This window comes from Girardinichthys multiradiatus, chromosome 7 (genome assembly GCF_021462225.1).
Source record: "Girardinichthys multiradiatus isolate DD_20200921_A chromosome 7, DD_fGirMul_XY1, whole genome shotgun sequence".
Classification (NCBI taxonomy): Eukaryota; Metazoa; Chordata; class Actinopteri; order Cyprinodontiformes; family Goodeidae; genus Girardinichthys; species Girardinichthys multiradiatus.
The window spans coordinates 17,194,041-17,211,348 of record NC_061800.1 but is presented as its reverse complement, the minus strand read 5'-3'; the positions used below and the strand labels follow the sequence as shown (position 1 = coordinate 17,211,348).

The 17,308-nt window shown below is 43.3% G+C and overlaps 1 protein-coding gene across 1 annotated transcript in view; it reads right to left on the bottom strand.

The window, feature by feature from the left end:
* Positions 1-1,205: 1,205 nt before the first annotated feature.
* Positions 1,206-17,308, bottom strand: part of fgf14 (fibroblast growth factor 14) — an 85,806-nt gene continuing 69,703 nt past the window's right edge. The window contains exons 4-5 of the mRNA XM_047370216.1: positions 7,057-7,255; positions 1,206-5,700 (exon numbers count right to left, since the gene is read on the bottom strand). Coding sequence (XP_047226172.1) covers positions 5,558-5,700; positions 7,057-7,255 — 342 coding nt within the window. The 3' untranslated portion in view covers positions 1,206-5,557. The remainder of the gene's footprint in view (positions 5,701-7,056; positions 7,256-17,308) is intronic.

Below are 17,308 nucleotides of genomic sequence, written 5' to 3'. Positions count from 1 at the left end.
TTTGACTAGGCCATCCAAACACATTTAAACATTTCCTCTTTAACCACTCGAGTGTTCCTTTGCAGTATGTTTCAGGTCATTGTGCTGCTGGTAGCTGAACCTCTGTCCCAGTGCAGAGTGACACTGGTTTTGCCCAAGTATGTCCCTGTATTTAGTACCATCCATCTTTCCCTCAATTCGGACCAGTAACCCAGTCCCTGCTGCTGAAAAACATCCCCACAGCATGCTGCCACCACATGTTTCACTGTGGGGATGGTGTTCTTGGGGTGATGGAATGTGTTGGTTTTAACCAGACATAGTTTCCTTGGTGGCCAAAAAGATTAATTTGAGTCTCATCTGACTCAAATTAGTCTGATGACTAATTTGGCTAATTTGAGTCTGACTCAAATTAGCCATGCTTTGAGTTTGCCTTCTGGCAAACTCAAAGCATGGCTTCCTCTGTTTAACACTAAGTAATATATGTTTTCTGGCCACTCTTCCATAAAGCCCAGCTGGAGTGTACAGCTTCTTGTGGTCCTATGGACAGATACTCCAGTCTGCAGTGGAACTCTGCAACTCCTCCAGGGTTACCTTTGGTCCCTGTACTCCCTGTCTGATTAATCCCCTCCTTGCTCAGTGGAGTGTTGGTGGGCGGTCCTCACTTGGCAGGTTTGTTGTGATACCATGTGCTTTCCATTTGAAGATGATGGATTTGATGACTCTCCGGGGGAACATCAAAGTGTACTTCGCAACAACTTTGTCCCAGACTTGTTTGAAGAGCTCTTTGGTCTTCATGGTGTGATTCCTCTTGCTTAGTGACAGATCATGTGACATTTAGATTGCACACAGGTAGACCTAATTTCACTAATTATGTGACTTTTGAAGGTAATTGGTTGCACCAGTACTTAGGTGCTTTATAGCCAAGGGTATGAATACATATGTACATGTCACTTCTCTGTTTTTTTTTCTTTTACTTCTCAATTACATATTTATTTCTTCTTTCACTTCACCAACTTAGATTATTTTGTGCAGATCCATCATATAAAATACTGTTTAAAACGATTGAGAGGTTAGAATGTAACAAAATAGGTAAAAAGCCAAGGGAGTGTTAATTCTTTTGCAAGGCACTGTACAATACAGATCAAAATGCTGGAGAGAGAATAACATGCATTATAACTAGTTCCACTTTCTAAATTCCACTGAAAAAGTTCTTGAAGGCTTGGCGATTACTCTTTGAAGGTTTTTATTTCTTTTTCATAATAAAACATTAAATGACACATTTTGCATGGAAAACAATGCGAAGACCTTAATCATACATGGTTACAAATTTTGATATAACATGACATAACTCCAATGAGCATACTTGCAATGGTATATTATATATATATTTTGAAAACAAATCATTTTAATAGTGTCTGTTCCTCTCCATCCCAAGAAATCAACCCAAAACAAGCTGCCCATCATGTAATTATCCTTGCAGTGAGAAGGTTAAAGTGGAGGAAACAAAGAGGAGGGCATAAATATTTGAGTTGTGGCATGCTGGATGGTTCATGTCACTTCAAAACATAGTGGAAGGGGATGGGAGCTGCATCGACAAAAAGAGCTCAGTCAGCACTTGAAAAGACGACCAATAAGAGGTCACCAAGAAAAGTTTTTATTTCTACTTTGGCCTTTTTTCATGCTTAAACTAGCTAAACCTTTGTTTTCTTTATCCTCCCAAAAATGACAAGTGCAATAATATACTGCACACTATATTGCATTAGGTATTAAATTACTGACATTACAGTACGCATTTATATAAATATTTTATTCAGCATGTTGTATATGTGTATACAACAAACACAAACTTTATAGTGTAGACAAACTCATTGCATATATTATGTAAAATTTGCGGCACATACCAACAGTTCTTGATAGACATAGCCTACTACATGCAGCTCATCGATGCCATCCTCTCCCCATGCAACAGATGGAACATTATACAAAACAAAAGGTTACAAAGTAAGCAAAAGTTACAGTTGCAATGAGATTTATTCAACCTCATAAAGATTTTAGGAATTTATCAGCCAGAGTTGTTTCAGCGAGCAGGATTAGACCTTATGCATATTTTAATATATAAGTTTATTATTACCGTAGTTTAAAGTATCTGTCACAATTTTTCAACCCCTACAGAAATGTTGATGTTTTTAAGCTGTCTGAGCCTCTAAGCCCTAAAGTGGAGTTGAAACATCATTAATCCTATTAAACAAAATTAAGAACTCTATATTGGTCTTCCATTTGCTTCAGCAATGTTTCATATATAAGCAGCACCCATGAAAGTATGTAAGGTTCCAGTCATGGAAAAGACAAAGGAGCTTCCATAAAAGATGTAGAGAGGGGATTATTTCATCACACTATAGGGGCCTTGGGTATAAAAAGATTTTCATAAAAAAAACATTCTAAGACAAGCCTTTGGGAGCATTATAAAGAGCTTTAAAACTCCCTAACTCCCCATCTGAGACCCTTGGCAACCTATTCAGAACAACTAACCCCTGTGTAGACTTCAAGACACCTACAGGGTGACCTGTTAAAGGTTGATACAAATGCTTGTGTGGGAACTATAAGACAGGAACTGGGTAAACAAGGACTTCATTGCTGGACTCCAAGACGCTCTCCATTCTTGACCACAAGGAACATCAAAAGTCCAGCAGAATATGCTGGGAGGAATTTAGATAAGACATCAGAGTATTGGGACTGTTTAATGGACTGATGACACCAACATGGAACCATTTGGACAAATGGACCAGCACTATGTCTGATGTGCAAAAGGCTAATGAATTATACGGTCAACACATCTCATATGTTTTAATAAATATGACCTTTTTTTTATTATTTTGTTATCTTCCATCACAGACCACATCAGTGCAATTTTTCTCAGGGGGTTTGAATATTTCTGATTGCAACTATAATTGAAATTTTTTAGAACTCTCACAAAAAACAAACAAACTTGAATACAGGGATAACAAAGCAAAACCAGTTGGGATCTGGAAGCAACAGCACACACAATCCGTACACAAGAGAGATGAGAAACAACAACAATAAAAAAAAAGCAACAACAAACAGAGATTCAAAAAGAGATGTACATTTACCCACCATTCCTTTACAAAAATAATTTCAGCCTTGAAAGAACCAGTTATCTGGACTGCATGGCCAAAGCGTGTAACCAGCCCAGCATGTAGAGTCTGTAGACGTAGAGGATAACTGGCTGTAATAAGGGCAAAACATCAGCCCTGCACACAACTTCAGGGGTTCGCAGCTCCGATGTGTGTAGGTGTGTAAGCACACTGTATTTGTTATCACTGCTTTTTTACTAAAACATAAGTGTGTCTAAATGATATCTAATGTTTTGTCATTACAAACTCCATATGTGTAACCCAAATAAAGACAGAAAAATATGTTCACCATAACATTTTTGTAATGTATTTGCACTTTTAGCAGCATACAGTGGCAAACAATCTGCTTTCTATTCTAAATCTTATCGAATAAAACTAATTTAAACAAAAATTATTAAAGCAAGACTTAAGAAATCTATTGAAAAATCTGTTAACAGTCGTGATGAGAATGCAAAACAAAGCGCAGTGGATTACCTTCAGATTAGTCATGAGTGTGCTAAAGCCTGCAACATGCCCATTCAAGCCCCACTCAGTGCTTCCCCTGCTCGTGCAGAGTGAAAAACAATGCCCATACTTCGTTCCTAGTAGCACATACATGCACATGATTAATTTAGGTTATACGCACTTCCCTCCCAAAAAAGTGACATCAGCTAAGACCACTGCCGGTCTGAGGAGAGTTGATTCTTTCAAACGAATAACAAATGCTGTCACAGTGAAAGCCTTGATGGATTAAATCTGAGAACGAGTCAGATTTATATATTTTTTTTGTTTTGCATTTATTAAGACTAAGTTCTTCTTGGGATGAAAAAAAGACTTTGGTTGTTTCAGAATGAACACATCTGAGTGTTGGTTTTTCAATGGATAATGCTACGTGTCCTCTACATGGATCTATTGAGTGAGTGAGGCACCTTTGGCCCAGTGGGGACTGGGATCTTGTTTTTGCATGCCGGGAATAAAGGTCCAAACAGGCACGTGATAGGCCAAGATGATCAGTACTGGACTCTGCATGCTGAGCTAGGAGACAAATCCCTTTATAATAATATCAATAATAATATATCATCTAGTCGTTTAAAAAGTTATGATTTTCAAAAGTCATTTTCCCTAAGTTTTATACAGAGACACAGATACACTATAAGCCATCTGTAGTATAACTGCTGCAAAATGGGAACAATAGTGACCTTGTCCATGCTTTAGATTGCTGAACCAAATAGGGATGCAGCACGCATAAATAAGACCTATTGGTTTTCAGCCATGTTGTTTTCTTTGCTTTAAGTAGATGCTGCCAAAAGATGGCTGCCATTTGCTGCAGTTATAGACCATCTGGGTCGAAGCCACAAAGCCTTGCTTCAATGTTCATAGAAGTCGGTAAGTGAGGAACAGAGGCCTACAAGGCCTAGAGATATTTCCTAGAGCCCACGCTCTGAAATAAGATTAAAGAAAAATAGACTTCAGTTTTTTTTTTTATCCTTTTTCTTCATTCACCAGAAAAGGCGGACTGAACCGCTGGTGGGACACAGATAGTGATATGTATACACCATTCCTTACAGCGCTCATTCCTACCCACCCACTCGCACATCTGTTTAGAAATGTCTCTGTCTGTGTGCATGTGTGTGTGTGTGCGTGTGTGTGTGTGTGTGTGTGCGCGCGTGTACAGGGAGCTTCTCACATTGATTGCAGCGGCGGTAATTAGCACTTCATCAACTATGATTACAGGAGCCGTCTGCCAGCGTCCAGTGTATTTTTATGAGCCGCTCAAACTTTGACTGGTTTTCAGGTGTACGCATGTTTTAGACAAAAATGTTTATTTGGACTCTTTCAAGTGTGTACTGATTCGCTCTTTGTTTGAGGTGTTTCTTAGAAAAAACAAAATCATACAACTCATCTTGCTAAAAATTTTCTAGTTTTCTTTTGACAAAAACCAAAGTATGTGACCAGCATTAGAAAGAGAGGGAAAGGGGAGCATACTTGTAAAAAATATAGGACAACAGTCCAAATGTTTACTCTGTCTATACAGTCTCTATCCCAGAACATAGCTGGTGAACTGTGATATAGAAAATAGATCTGAAGGTACACAGACTCTGCAGCGACAGGGCAAAGCAGGCATGAAGCGTCAGTGTGAACCACGTGTCATTCAGGTCAACTCTTCGGATTTCAAAGGGATCTAAAGGCATTACAGGATCAGAGGTCCTCTTCCCTCCTGTGCTGGACAGACTGACCCATCCCTGAATCAGTCTGTGCTGACATAGCCAGAGAAAGGAAGTAGGAGGAGGAGTAGCAAGAGAATTACAGAAGGGTGTCTCGGCTGGACGCTATCCACAGAAAAAAAGAGGGTTTGGAGTCTAGCTGGAGAAAAAAAAAAAGACCTGCCTCCGTTAGATTCCTCCCCTCCCACACATGCACTAAGACTGGGCACTGGTCAGGTGTGGCTATGTGGCCGGTTTGTCAGACTTGCTGACAGGTTTGCCTCCGTTCATCACCACTGGCTCGCTTGTGCTTTTACTGGGGGGCACGGCCGCCTTGGGCACCGTCTCTCCGACGTCGTGCAGAGATGGTTCTCTGTACATGGCAACTGGAGGAGCAGATATGAGGAGATAAAACAGAGAGATTAGATGAATGGTGTTAGCAATAACCTCTACCCTGCCTTTTTGAGTTGAGCTCTATCCCTGAACAAAGCATTTTCTACGTTTTGACAGAAAAAATACTTTTTAATAACCTGCCCTTAAATATGCAACTTCCTGATAGTTAAAAGCGGGTACATGCAATAAAGCTCAGGGTTTTTACTTTAATTCTGACTCATTCATTCCTTATTCAAGCCAAATTCTAAATCTAGGTAAATGCTTTTTGATACAAAAACCCCTCCTTATATCCCATTTTGCAGGTTGCACACCACAGCTGTATTACTGCGTTGACAAGACACTTCACTTTGGTTCCATGTTTCGAAAGATGGGCAGCAATCAGGGCCAGTGGCTGATGAGAGTGATGGTGGCATGTGCAGCACTATCAACATTTCATGCTGCACTTACAGAGCTGCCTCTGCCTCCTATAGTGCATGCCTCCAGCTGCAGCGCAGTAAATCAGCACACAAGTACAAATATATGTCAAATGCAGTCATTTCGTTTACAGTAGATGTACCGCAGATAAGTATTGTATCAAGTCTTATTGTGTAGGACAATTGTCTTGGTATGTCACAGGGATCATAAACGTTGTCATGCTCAGCATTTTCAGTTTTCTATGTTTAGCGACCAACATAGAGTATTGAAATGGAGCCTGCTGCACAGTCAATTGCACAACTAACAAACATTACTGCAATAGTGACCTCTAAAAAATCTATTTGCCAACAGAAGGCTGTGCAGTAAGTTGTATTTAACAAAACATTTTAAATCCTAAAGGTTCCTCAAGAATTACGTAGGTCAGTAAAACCTCATATACTGTGAACTTTTCAAATTTTGTCACACTACAACCACAAGCAAATGTATCGTATAGTGATTTTATGTGATAGACAAAAAAGAGTGAAAGCATTAATTGGAAAGGATTCATTGTTTTTAACGCTTTTTTACACATAAGAAATCTAAAAGGTGTGGTATGCATTTGTATTCAATACTTTGTAGAACTACTTTTCACTACAAATATAGCTACATGACCTTTTTTTGGTATGTCTACCAGCTTTGAACATCTAGAGACTGAAAATTTAGCCCACTCTTCTTTGCAAATAGCTAAACCACAGGCAGATTGAGTGGAGAGGTGTTTCAAACATCCGTTTTAAAGTCTGAACACAAATGCACAACAGTTTTGAAAAAGCCTGTATTATTTTCCGTTCACTTGACAGTTTTCACTTCTTTGCATTGGTCTATTACATAAAATCCTAAAGAAATTTGCAGTTCTGAGATGAGTTCAGTAACAAGGTACTACATTTGAGCTCACATACCTTCTAATGGCTTGGGCAGGAAGTGAGCAGCTGGTTTTGTTTTTTTCACTCGGTTCCCCTTCATGGCTTGGCCCTCTTTGTTGAGCCCCAGGAACCATGCTCTCCCCGATTCCTGCTGTCTGTACAGCATGGATGAGTAGATCACGTAGTAGTTCTCGAACACTGACTCTTTGAACTTGCATTCTGCAGTAAAGAGTTCCTGCAGAGATGGAGACATTACTGGTAAAATGATTTTTAAATCAGAGTTATCCCAAATGATTTGTTCTTAAGATTTTAATAGATAACAGAACTATATTTTACAGTATGTGGGGGTCATCGGGACAGCTGGTGCTTGTATATCATGCTCACATTGTACAGAAATGGCCTTGCCATAGAAATGAAGTTCATATTCACTGCCTGACTTGAAAAGTATGAGCACTGCACAGTGTCCCTTGTTATAATCATCTTGAATGAAATGCTGCTCTCATTTTCTCCTTGGCCTTAACCTTGACATCAGATGTAAGAGCAATCGTCTTGCCAATTAGCACATGCTCCGGGCAGAAAATGTGCATTGTTAGGCACTGACATCGATGAAATGAGCACTGAGAAAACTAGCCAACCTGGATGTCAAGCTGCTCCTGCTTTGCTGTTTAATCTTTTTCATTTCTTTATTTCTAAAAACAAATGGAAATGCCCAAAGCTGATCATTCCTATCAAATATACTTCAAGTGTCAGCTACTTAGTTATCAATACTAAACTTTGTTTGAATCATGACAGAAATAACCTAGTGATTAATCCATCCTTCACACCTCGGCAGGGCAGTGACAAATGATCACTGAGGCAACATATCTCTCTCTGCTGTTACCAATTCATCTTCGACAGACTGGCAAAAAAAGCAGTCCACACTGTCCACACTGCCAGGCTATAAATAAAGTCTTTCATTTGGGGTAAATTAATCAAGGACCACTCATCACAATGAAGAGGTCCAGCACATCTGCAGGCGTTAGTTCTAAAAGTCAAACTCTTGCTTCTTAAAGAAAAAGGTTCAAAGCAAATGGCAAACGGGGGAATATTTACAAGCACTTTGGCCTGGTCATGTAGTTTCTGTGTTACTTAATGTGTAAAATGTCATTAGATAATATTTGTACATATTTATTTTTTTAATCTGCTTCATTATATCCTTTTAAGATTGAGCTGGATTAAGTATTGGGGGTGTTTTAATCTAATCTCAACTATTGGATCAGGGTTCTAAACTGTGCATTTTAAGATTACTGGTATCAGAGTCTCTGATCAAATGCAACACCACTTATTGGTGTTGCATTTGATCAGGGATCAGATTGGATTAGAACCAGCTCTTACCAGTAAACTCCCAAGGATTATTAATGTAATATGATTTATTTTTCTGTGTTTGATTTTCTGTATCATTATGTTTTTCCTCGTGTACAGCACTTTGAGTGCCTTGTTGCTGAAAAGCGCTATATAAATAAACTTGAATTGACTTGACTATTGGTGCCCTTTCTGTGATTTTATGTTACCCAGAACCCCAGCAACCAATTAGGCCACAATTTGATTTGGCCAAAGACAATCATTGTCTATTTTCATGTGTGTGGCTTGCAAAACTGTGTTGTAGTTTTGTATAAATTGTATACCATATTACATTACGTTATTTTGTTGAGCTTCTAGATTTCCCCCAACAAAAAATGTTCCTCATTCTTTATAATAATGTTCGCAATGAAGATAGACTGTATTGACTGCAGCAGTTCCCTGTCTGTCTGGGTCATGTGACCAGCCTGCTTTGCTGTGCTCAGACAACTGTTGGTGTGGGGAAATGCTGCAGAACAGCTAAGATTCTAGTGACAAAATTGTTTGCCATTAAACACAAACGGCCACATTTTTGGTGCAGGAGAACAACTTTCTGTAAGTGTCTTCTGCACACAAATAGCAGGAACCACATGGAAATATGTTAGGAGCTTAATTATCAGAGTCATGTCTAAATGGAGATGTTAATTATCTTAATGTTAGCATAGCACTTCAGAAAACTCCTCACATAAATGTAGCTACCAGAGACAATGCATGAGTTTATTATAAACTGTAGCTTTATGTGTCATGTCAAACATATCTGTAAACTGCTGCACACTGTTTTTGTCAGTTTTCATGTGCTTCCATTGTAAAATGCTTGTGTGTACACAGGTCACTGAGGTGAAATTCAATGTTCTACTGCACAATGACCAGGTTCCTTATATTTCCATAATGACAACATCATGGAAAAGTAAACTTGCCTTTGAAAATTGGTGTATGTACATCATGACTACGTATGTCACCTTTCCATTATGTCACCAACTCATTCTACTTTTGTTTTTTATCTGGGACCATCTATGAATGAAATTATTTAATGTAGTTATTTACATGATTATTAGCTAAATTATTCCAATAGTAAATGATGGCTTAACATGAAACAAAGTTTCAATGACCCCATGTTGTGAGAGAAAGTAATGCCTTTTTTGTGTCATTACTGTAGTATCTGAGTTGCAGTTGTGGTAATCTTGTAGCAGTTGACAAGTATGATATTCAGGACCTGTTGAAGCAAGTGCATAAAATTCAAGCGCATTACATTGCACAGTTTGCATTACATAACTTTAAAAACATGAAATATTGGAACACTCGTACTGGTACTCCTCGTCTTCCGCTTTATCCAGGACCGGGTCGCGGGGGCAGCAGACTCAGCAGAGACGCCATGATGTCCCTCTCTCCAGACACCTCCTCCAGCTCCTCCGGGGGGAGCCCAAGGCGTTCCCAGGCCAGCCGAGAGACATAATCCCTCCAGCGTGTCCAGGGTCGTCCCCTGGCCCTCCTCTCCGTGGGACGTGCCTGGAACACCTCCCGAGGAAGGCTTTCAGGAGGCAACCGATATAGATGCCCAAGCCACTTCAACTGGCTCCTCTTGATGTGAAGGAGCAGCGGCTCTACTCCAAGCCCCTCCCGGATGGCCGAGCTCCTCACTCTGTCTCTAAGGGAGTGCCCGGCAACCCTATGGAGGAAGCTCATTTCAGTCGCTTGTATCCGGGATCTCGTTCTTTCGGTGATGACCCAAAGTTCTGGGCCATAGGTGAGGGTAGGAACGTAGACCGACCGGTAAATCGAGAGCTTCGCTTTCTGGCTCAGCTCTCTCTTCACCACAACGGACCGGCACAGTGACCCCATTACTGTGGCAGCCGCACCGATCCGTCTGTCGATCTCCCGCTCCATTCTTCCGTCACTCGTGAACAAGACCCCAAGATACTTGAACTCCTCCACTTGAGGCAGGAACTCCCCTCCAACCCGAAGAGGGCAAGCCACCCTTTTCCAGTCGAGAGCCATGGCCTCGGACTTGGAGGAGCTGATCTTCATCCCAGCCGCTTCACACTCGGCTGCGAACTGTCCTACAGGTCTTGGCTACAGGGGGCCAGCAGGACCACATCATCCGCAAAAAAAAGAGACGAAATCCACTGGTCCCCAAACCAGACCCCCTCCGGCCCTTGGCTGTGCCTAGAAATCCTGTCCATAAAAGTTATGAACAGGACCGGTGACAAAGGGCTGCCCTGCCTGAGTCCAACATGCACGGGGAACAGGTCAGACATAGTGCCGGTAATGCGGACCAAACTCCGGCTCCGCTTGTACAGAGACAGAATGGCCCCTAATAAAGGGTCCCCGATTCAATACTCCTGGATCACCCCCCACAGGGCACCATGAGGGACACAGTCGAATGCTTTCTCCAGGTCCACAAAACACATGTGGACCAGTTGGGCAAACTCCCATGAACCCTCGAGTACCCTGTAGAGGGTATAGAGCTGGTCCAGTGTTCCACGGCTGGGCCGAAAACCACACTGCTCCTCCTGAAGCCGAGGTTCGACTATCGGCCGGACTCTCCTCTCCAATACCCTGGCGTAGGCCTTACCAAGGAGGCTGAGAAGTGTGATCCCCCTGTAGTTAGAACACACTCTCCGGTCACCCTTCTTATGACGGGGGACCACCACCCCAGGATGCCAGTCCAGAGCCACTGTCCCCGACCGCCACGCAATGTTGAAGAGGCGTGTAAACCATGACAGCCCTACAACATCCAGACACTTGAGGTACTCAGGGCGGATCTCATCCACCCCCGAAGCCTTGCCACCGCAGAGCTTTTTAACCACCTCGGTGACTTCAGCCTGGGTGATGAAAGAGTCCAACCCCGAGTCCCCAGCCTCTGTTTCCACCAGGGAATGCGTGATGGCAGGATTGAGGAGATCCTCGAAGTACTCATTCCACTGCCCGGTAATGTCCCCAGTCGAGATCAGCAGCCTCCTACCCCCACTGTAAACAGTGTTGGGGAAGCACTGCTTCCCCCTCCTGAGGCGCAGGATGGCTTGCCAGAAACGCTTCGAGGCTAACCAGTAGTCCTTCTCCATGGCCTCACCGAACTCCTCCCAGGCCTGGGTTTTTGCCGCTGCCACTGCCCGGGCCGCAGCACGCTTGGCCCCACGGTACCCGTCAGCCGCCTCAGGAGTCCCACAAGCCAACCACAGCCAATAGGACTCCTTCTTCAGCTTGACAGCGACCCTTACTGCCGGTGTCCACCACCGGGTTTGGGGATTGCCACCGCAACAGGCACCACAGACCTTACAGCCGCAGCTATGGGCAGCAGCATCGACAACAGATGCGGAGAACATGGTCCACTCGGACTCTATGTCTCCCCCAGAATCTGGTCAAAGCTATGCGCTTGGGCCTGCCAAGTCTGTCCAGCTTTCTCTTCTTCCAGCGGATCCAACTCACCACCAGGTGGTGATCAGTGGACAGCTCAGCCCCTCTCTTCACTCGAGTGTCCAAAACATGCGGCTGAAGGTCTGATGATACGACAACAAAGTTGATCATCGACCTCCTGTCTAGGATGTCCTGGTGCTAAGTGCACTGATGGATACCCTTATGCTTGAACATGGTGTTCATTATGGACAATCCGTGACTAGCACAGAAGTCCAATAACGAAACACCACTCGGATTCAGATTGGGGAGGCCATTCCTCCCGATCACACCTCTCCAGGTGTCACTGTCGTTTCCCACGTGGGCATTAAAGTCCACCAGCAGAATAATGGAGTCCCCGGGAGGGGCACTATCCAGCAACCTGACAGGAACGCCAAGAAGGCCAGGTACTCCATACTACCGCCCGGCCCGTAGGCCGAAACGACAGTCAGAGACCTGTCCCCAACCCGAAGGCCACAGGGATGCGGCCCGCTCAGCTGTCTCGTGTTGGGGTTTAGCTGAGCTGGGGGGTAACAAGTAAACCCACCCCAGCCTGCCGCCTCTCCCTGTGGGCCACTTCAGAATAGAAGAGAGTCCAGCTGCTCTCGAGGAGATGGGTTCCAGAGCCCACGCTGTGCGTGGAGGTGAGCCCGACTATTTCTAGTCGATATCTCCCGACCTCCTGCACAAGCTCAGGCTCCTTCCCCCCCAGTGAGGTGACATTCCACGTCCCTAGAGCCAGCCTAAGCATCTGGGGATCGGGCCGCCGAAGTCTCCACCTTCGTCAGCCGCCCAATCCTCTTTGCACCGGTCCCTCACGGTTCCCCCTGCAGGTGTTGGGTCCACTGGGGGATGGCCTCGCGTCTCTCCTTTGGGCTTGGCTCAGCCGGGTCCCGCGAGGAGCAACCTAGCCACCAGGCGCTCTCTGATGGGTCCCGACCCCAGGCCTGGCTCCAGGGTGGGATCCCGGCTCCGCCGTACCGGGCGACGTCACATGCCCTTTTTGTTTAGTCCTCATGAGGGTGTCTTGAACCACTCATTGTCTGATCTGTCACCTAGAGCCTGTTTGCCATGGGAGACCCTACCAGGGGCATTTAAGCCCCAGACAACATAGCCTCTAGGATCATTCGGGCACTCAAACCCCTCCACCACGTTAAAGTGGCGGTTCAAGGAGGGGTGTTGGAACACAGTATTAGCAAATGCCTATGAATGGACTCGGATCAGTATCAGAGCCAAAAATCCTTCTCTAGAGCATCACTTAGGAAGAGAGCTTAAATAAAACTGTAAGTTTATTGGATATTAGATTGTCCCGTCTAATGCACTGGTAAATACACTTACGCATGTTACCTGTTAACCTTCTTGTATACATCTTCAATGTGTTATGCATCTTTTAGGCCAGATCCTTAGCCTTTTTTGCATGGTGGCGCAGTTGGAAGCACTCTTGCCTTGCAGCAAGAAGGTATTGGGTTCGACTCCCAGCCGAGGGTCTTTCCGCATGGAGTTTGCATGTTCTCCCAGTGCATGGGTTGGTTTTCACCGGGTACTCCAGCCTTCTCCCACAGTCCAAAAACATGACTGTTAGGTAAATTGGTCTCTAAATTGCCCTTAGGTGTGTGAATGAGTGTGTGCTTGGTTGTTTGTGTGTTGCCCTGCGATGGACTGGTGACCTGTCCACGGTGTACCCTGCCTCTACCCCATAGACTGCTGGAGATAGGCACCAGGTTCCCCGCGACCCACTATGGAATAAGCGGTATGGAAAATGACTGACTGATTGACTGACTTTAAAATTTCAGTCCAGTGAAATGCACAATTGAGAAAAGTTACTTTACAAAAAAACAAACATTATAATATCTACCAATCAACAGGTAACTCTGCCAAAGAAACAAGTAAAGGTCAGAGAATTTAACTCTCTGGAGCATGCGTCTCTATGCAAAACATTTTACCACTACAGAGGGCAATGATTTCATTTTACACTCAATATCAATGCTTTCCCAAAACTGACTATTAAAACTCATTTAAACTGAACTTGTCCCCAGGCGATGAATAGTTATGCAGCAAGACCACAGAAATAAACACAGACATGAGAAAAAGGACAAAAACAACAAACCAAGAAACTATGAGCACGATATAACACAGTATATCTATGCAAGACATTGTCCATGTACTGATGTGACAGGAAAAATAATTAGACACACTGTTTTTAAAAATTACGCTCTCATGATTATCGTCTAATTACTCCTGTCAGAGCTATTTCTATAGACAGTATTCAGCTGACAGAGGAGCTGAGCAAGAAAATCTTGGGTGACATTAATGATCCCAGGAAGCACCCAACTGCATTCTGAGTGTCCTCTCTATCCTTGCTTGAGGACTTGTGGGCATCTCTGAGTAGAGGGCTCGAATGCATAATGGATAGCGACAGCAACAGCTGACATGTCGAAACTCCATAGGAGGAGCATGTTTGGTTCCAGCTGAAAACAGTCAAAGCAGTTACAGCAGGAACTGAAAGGTCAGTGCAGTGATTTGCTGCATGGGATGTGCAGTGATAAACATCCAGACTTTGTTCTGTCTGCTGAGTGACATTACACAAGACATTTACAATCCTGCTATTCTAGTTGTAAATGTTGGGATTAAGACAGAACCAATGATGTGGCTTCTAAAGCACAGCAGAGAGTCTAACCAGAAAAATCCATTGATGGACAGTCACATTGATGGCATAAGTATTGCAAACTGAACCTTATATGAACTCCAGATGAGGGTGTTTCAGCTGCAAATAATAAATAATTTCTTAAAATTGCTTTTCTATGCAATATATATAATAGAAGAAGAAGCTTGTCCATCTTGTGGTTTAGAGAGCGGACATTTGCCAGGTGGATTGAAGGCAGTGGTGTGCGAAGTCCTCTTTTGCGGAGCTTTACCAGCACGCCAGCACGCTTTCCCCTTCGACGTTTTCGGCGCAGAATCCCATATATAATAATATATTATATATTATATATATAAAATAAATATATATATATATATATATATATATAATATATATATATTATATATATAATATATATATATTATATATATAATATATATACAGGTCCTTCTCAAAATATTAGCATATTGTGATAAAGTTTATTATTTTCCATAATGTAATGATGAAAATTTAACATTCATATATTTTAGATTCATTGCACACTAACTGAAATATTTCAGGTCTTTTATTGTCTTAATACGGATGATTTTGGCATACAGCTCATGAAAACCCAAAATTCCTATCTCACAAAATTAGCATATTTCATTCGACCAATAAAAGAAAAGTGTTTTTAATACAAAAAACATCAACCTTCAAATAATCATGTACAGTTATGCACTCAATACTTGGTCGGGAATCCTTTTGCAGAAATGACTGCTTCAATGCGGCGTGGCATGGAGGCAATCAGCCTGTGGCACTGCTGAGGTCTTATGGAGGCCCAGGATGCTTCGATAGCGGCCTTTAGCTCATCCAGAGTGTTGGGTCTTGAGTCTCTCAACGTTCTCTTCACAATATCCCACAGATTCTCTATGGGGTTCAGGTCAGGAGAGTTGGCAGGCCAATTGAGCACAGTGATACCATGGTCAGTAAACCATTTACCAGTGGTTTTGGCACTGTGAGCAGGTGCCAGGTCGTGCTGAAAAATGAAATCTTCATCTCCATAAAGCTTTTCAGCAGATGGAAGCATGAAGTGCTCCAAAATCTCCTGATAGCTAGCTGCATTGACCCTGCCCTTGATAAAACACAGTGGACCAACACCAGCAGCTGACACAGCACCCCAGACCATCACTGACTGTGGGTACTTGACACTGGACTTCTGGCATTTCCTTCTCCCCAGTCTTCCTCCAGACTCTGGCACCTTGATTTCCGAATGACATGCAGAATTTGCTTTCATCCGAAAAAAGTACTTTGGACCACTGAGCAACAGTCCAGTGCTGCTTCTCTGTAGCCCAGGTCAGGCGCTTCTGCCGCTGTTTCTGGTTCAAAAGTGGCTTGACCTGGGGAATGCGGCACCTGTAGCCCATTTCCTGCACACGCCTGTGCACGGTGGCTCTGGATGTTTCTACTCCAGACTCAGTCCACTGCTTCCGCAGGTCCCCCAAGATCTGGAATTGGCCCTTCTCCACAATCTTCCTCAGGGTCCGGTCACCTCTTCTCGTTGTGCAGCGTTTTCTGCCACACTTTTTCCTTCCCACAGACTTCCCACTGAGGTGCCTTGATACAGCACTCTGGGAACAGCCTATTTGTTCAGAAATTTCTTTCTGTGTCTTACCCTCTTGCTTGAGGGTGTCAATAGTGGCCTTCTGGACAGCAGTCAGGTCGGCAGTCTTACCCATGATTGGGGTTTTGAGTGATGAACCAGGCTGGGAGTTTTAAAGGCCTCAGGATACTTTTGCAGGTGTTTAGAGTTAACTCGTTGATTCAGATGATTAGGTTCATAGCTCGTTTAGAGACCCTTTTAATGATATGCTAATTTTGTGAGATAGGAATGTTGGGTTTTCATGAGCTGTATGCCAAAATCATCCGTATTAAGATAATAAAAGACCTGAAATATTTCAGTTAGTGTGCAATGAATCTAAAATATATGAATGTTAAATTTTCATCATTACATTATGGAAAAGAATTAACTTTATCACAATATGCTAATATTTTGAGAAGGACCTGTATATAATATACCAAGATGGCGCCGACGATGGCAGCCACGGAGCTTCGCTCTCTCTTTGTTTTTGTTTTTGTGTGTTTTTATGTTTTTCGTCGGGCCACAATCCTGTGGTCTCATTCAGTAGAGAGGAACTTCAACATCAGAGAGTCCTCTCTTGGGTTTTTTTCACCATCTTTCATTGATCCGCGGTTCACTGAGCTTCTGGCAAGCGGAGCTGCGGCTCTATATGGGATTCTGCGCCGAAAACGTCGAAGGGGAAAGCGTGCTGGCGTGCTGGTAAAGCTCCGCAAAAGAGGACTTCGCACACCACTGCCTTCAATCCACCTGGCAAATGTCCGCTCTCTAAGCCACAAGATGGACAAGCTGCTTCTTCTCACTGCTAAAAACACGTACCTCTGCGGATCAGAGGTTCTCAGCTTTACCGATACATGGCTGAGTGAAAACATCCCGGACCGCGCACTGCTGTTGCCAGACTTCCAGCTGCTCAGAGCGGATCGCAGCGCGGAGCTATCGGGGAAGAGGCGAGGAGGTGGAATCTGCTTTTATATAAACGAAGGTTGGTGCAGAGACATAGAAGTGCTGGGGAAAAACATGTAGTCCGGATCTGGAGTCATTTTCCATAAACTGTAAACCGTTTTATTCACCGAGAAGGTTTTCCTCGTTTATAATAATTGGCTCATATTTTCCACCACATGGCTGCACTTCTGCTGCTGAAAAACATCTTGGTGAGCTGATTACAGACGTGGAGAAAAAATACACGGACTCTTTCATCATAATACTGGGAGATTTTAACAGAGCAAACCTCTCCAATGAACTCCCCAAATACAGACAGCATATTA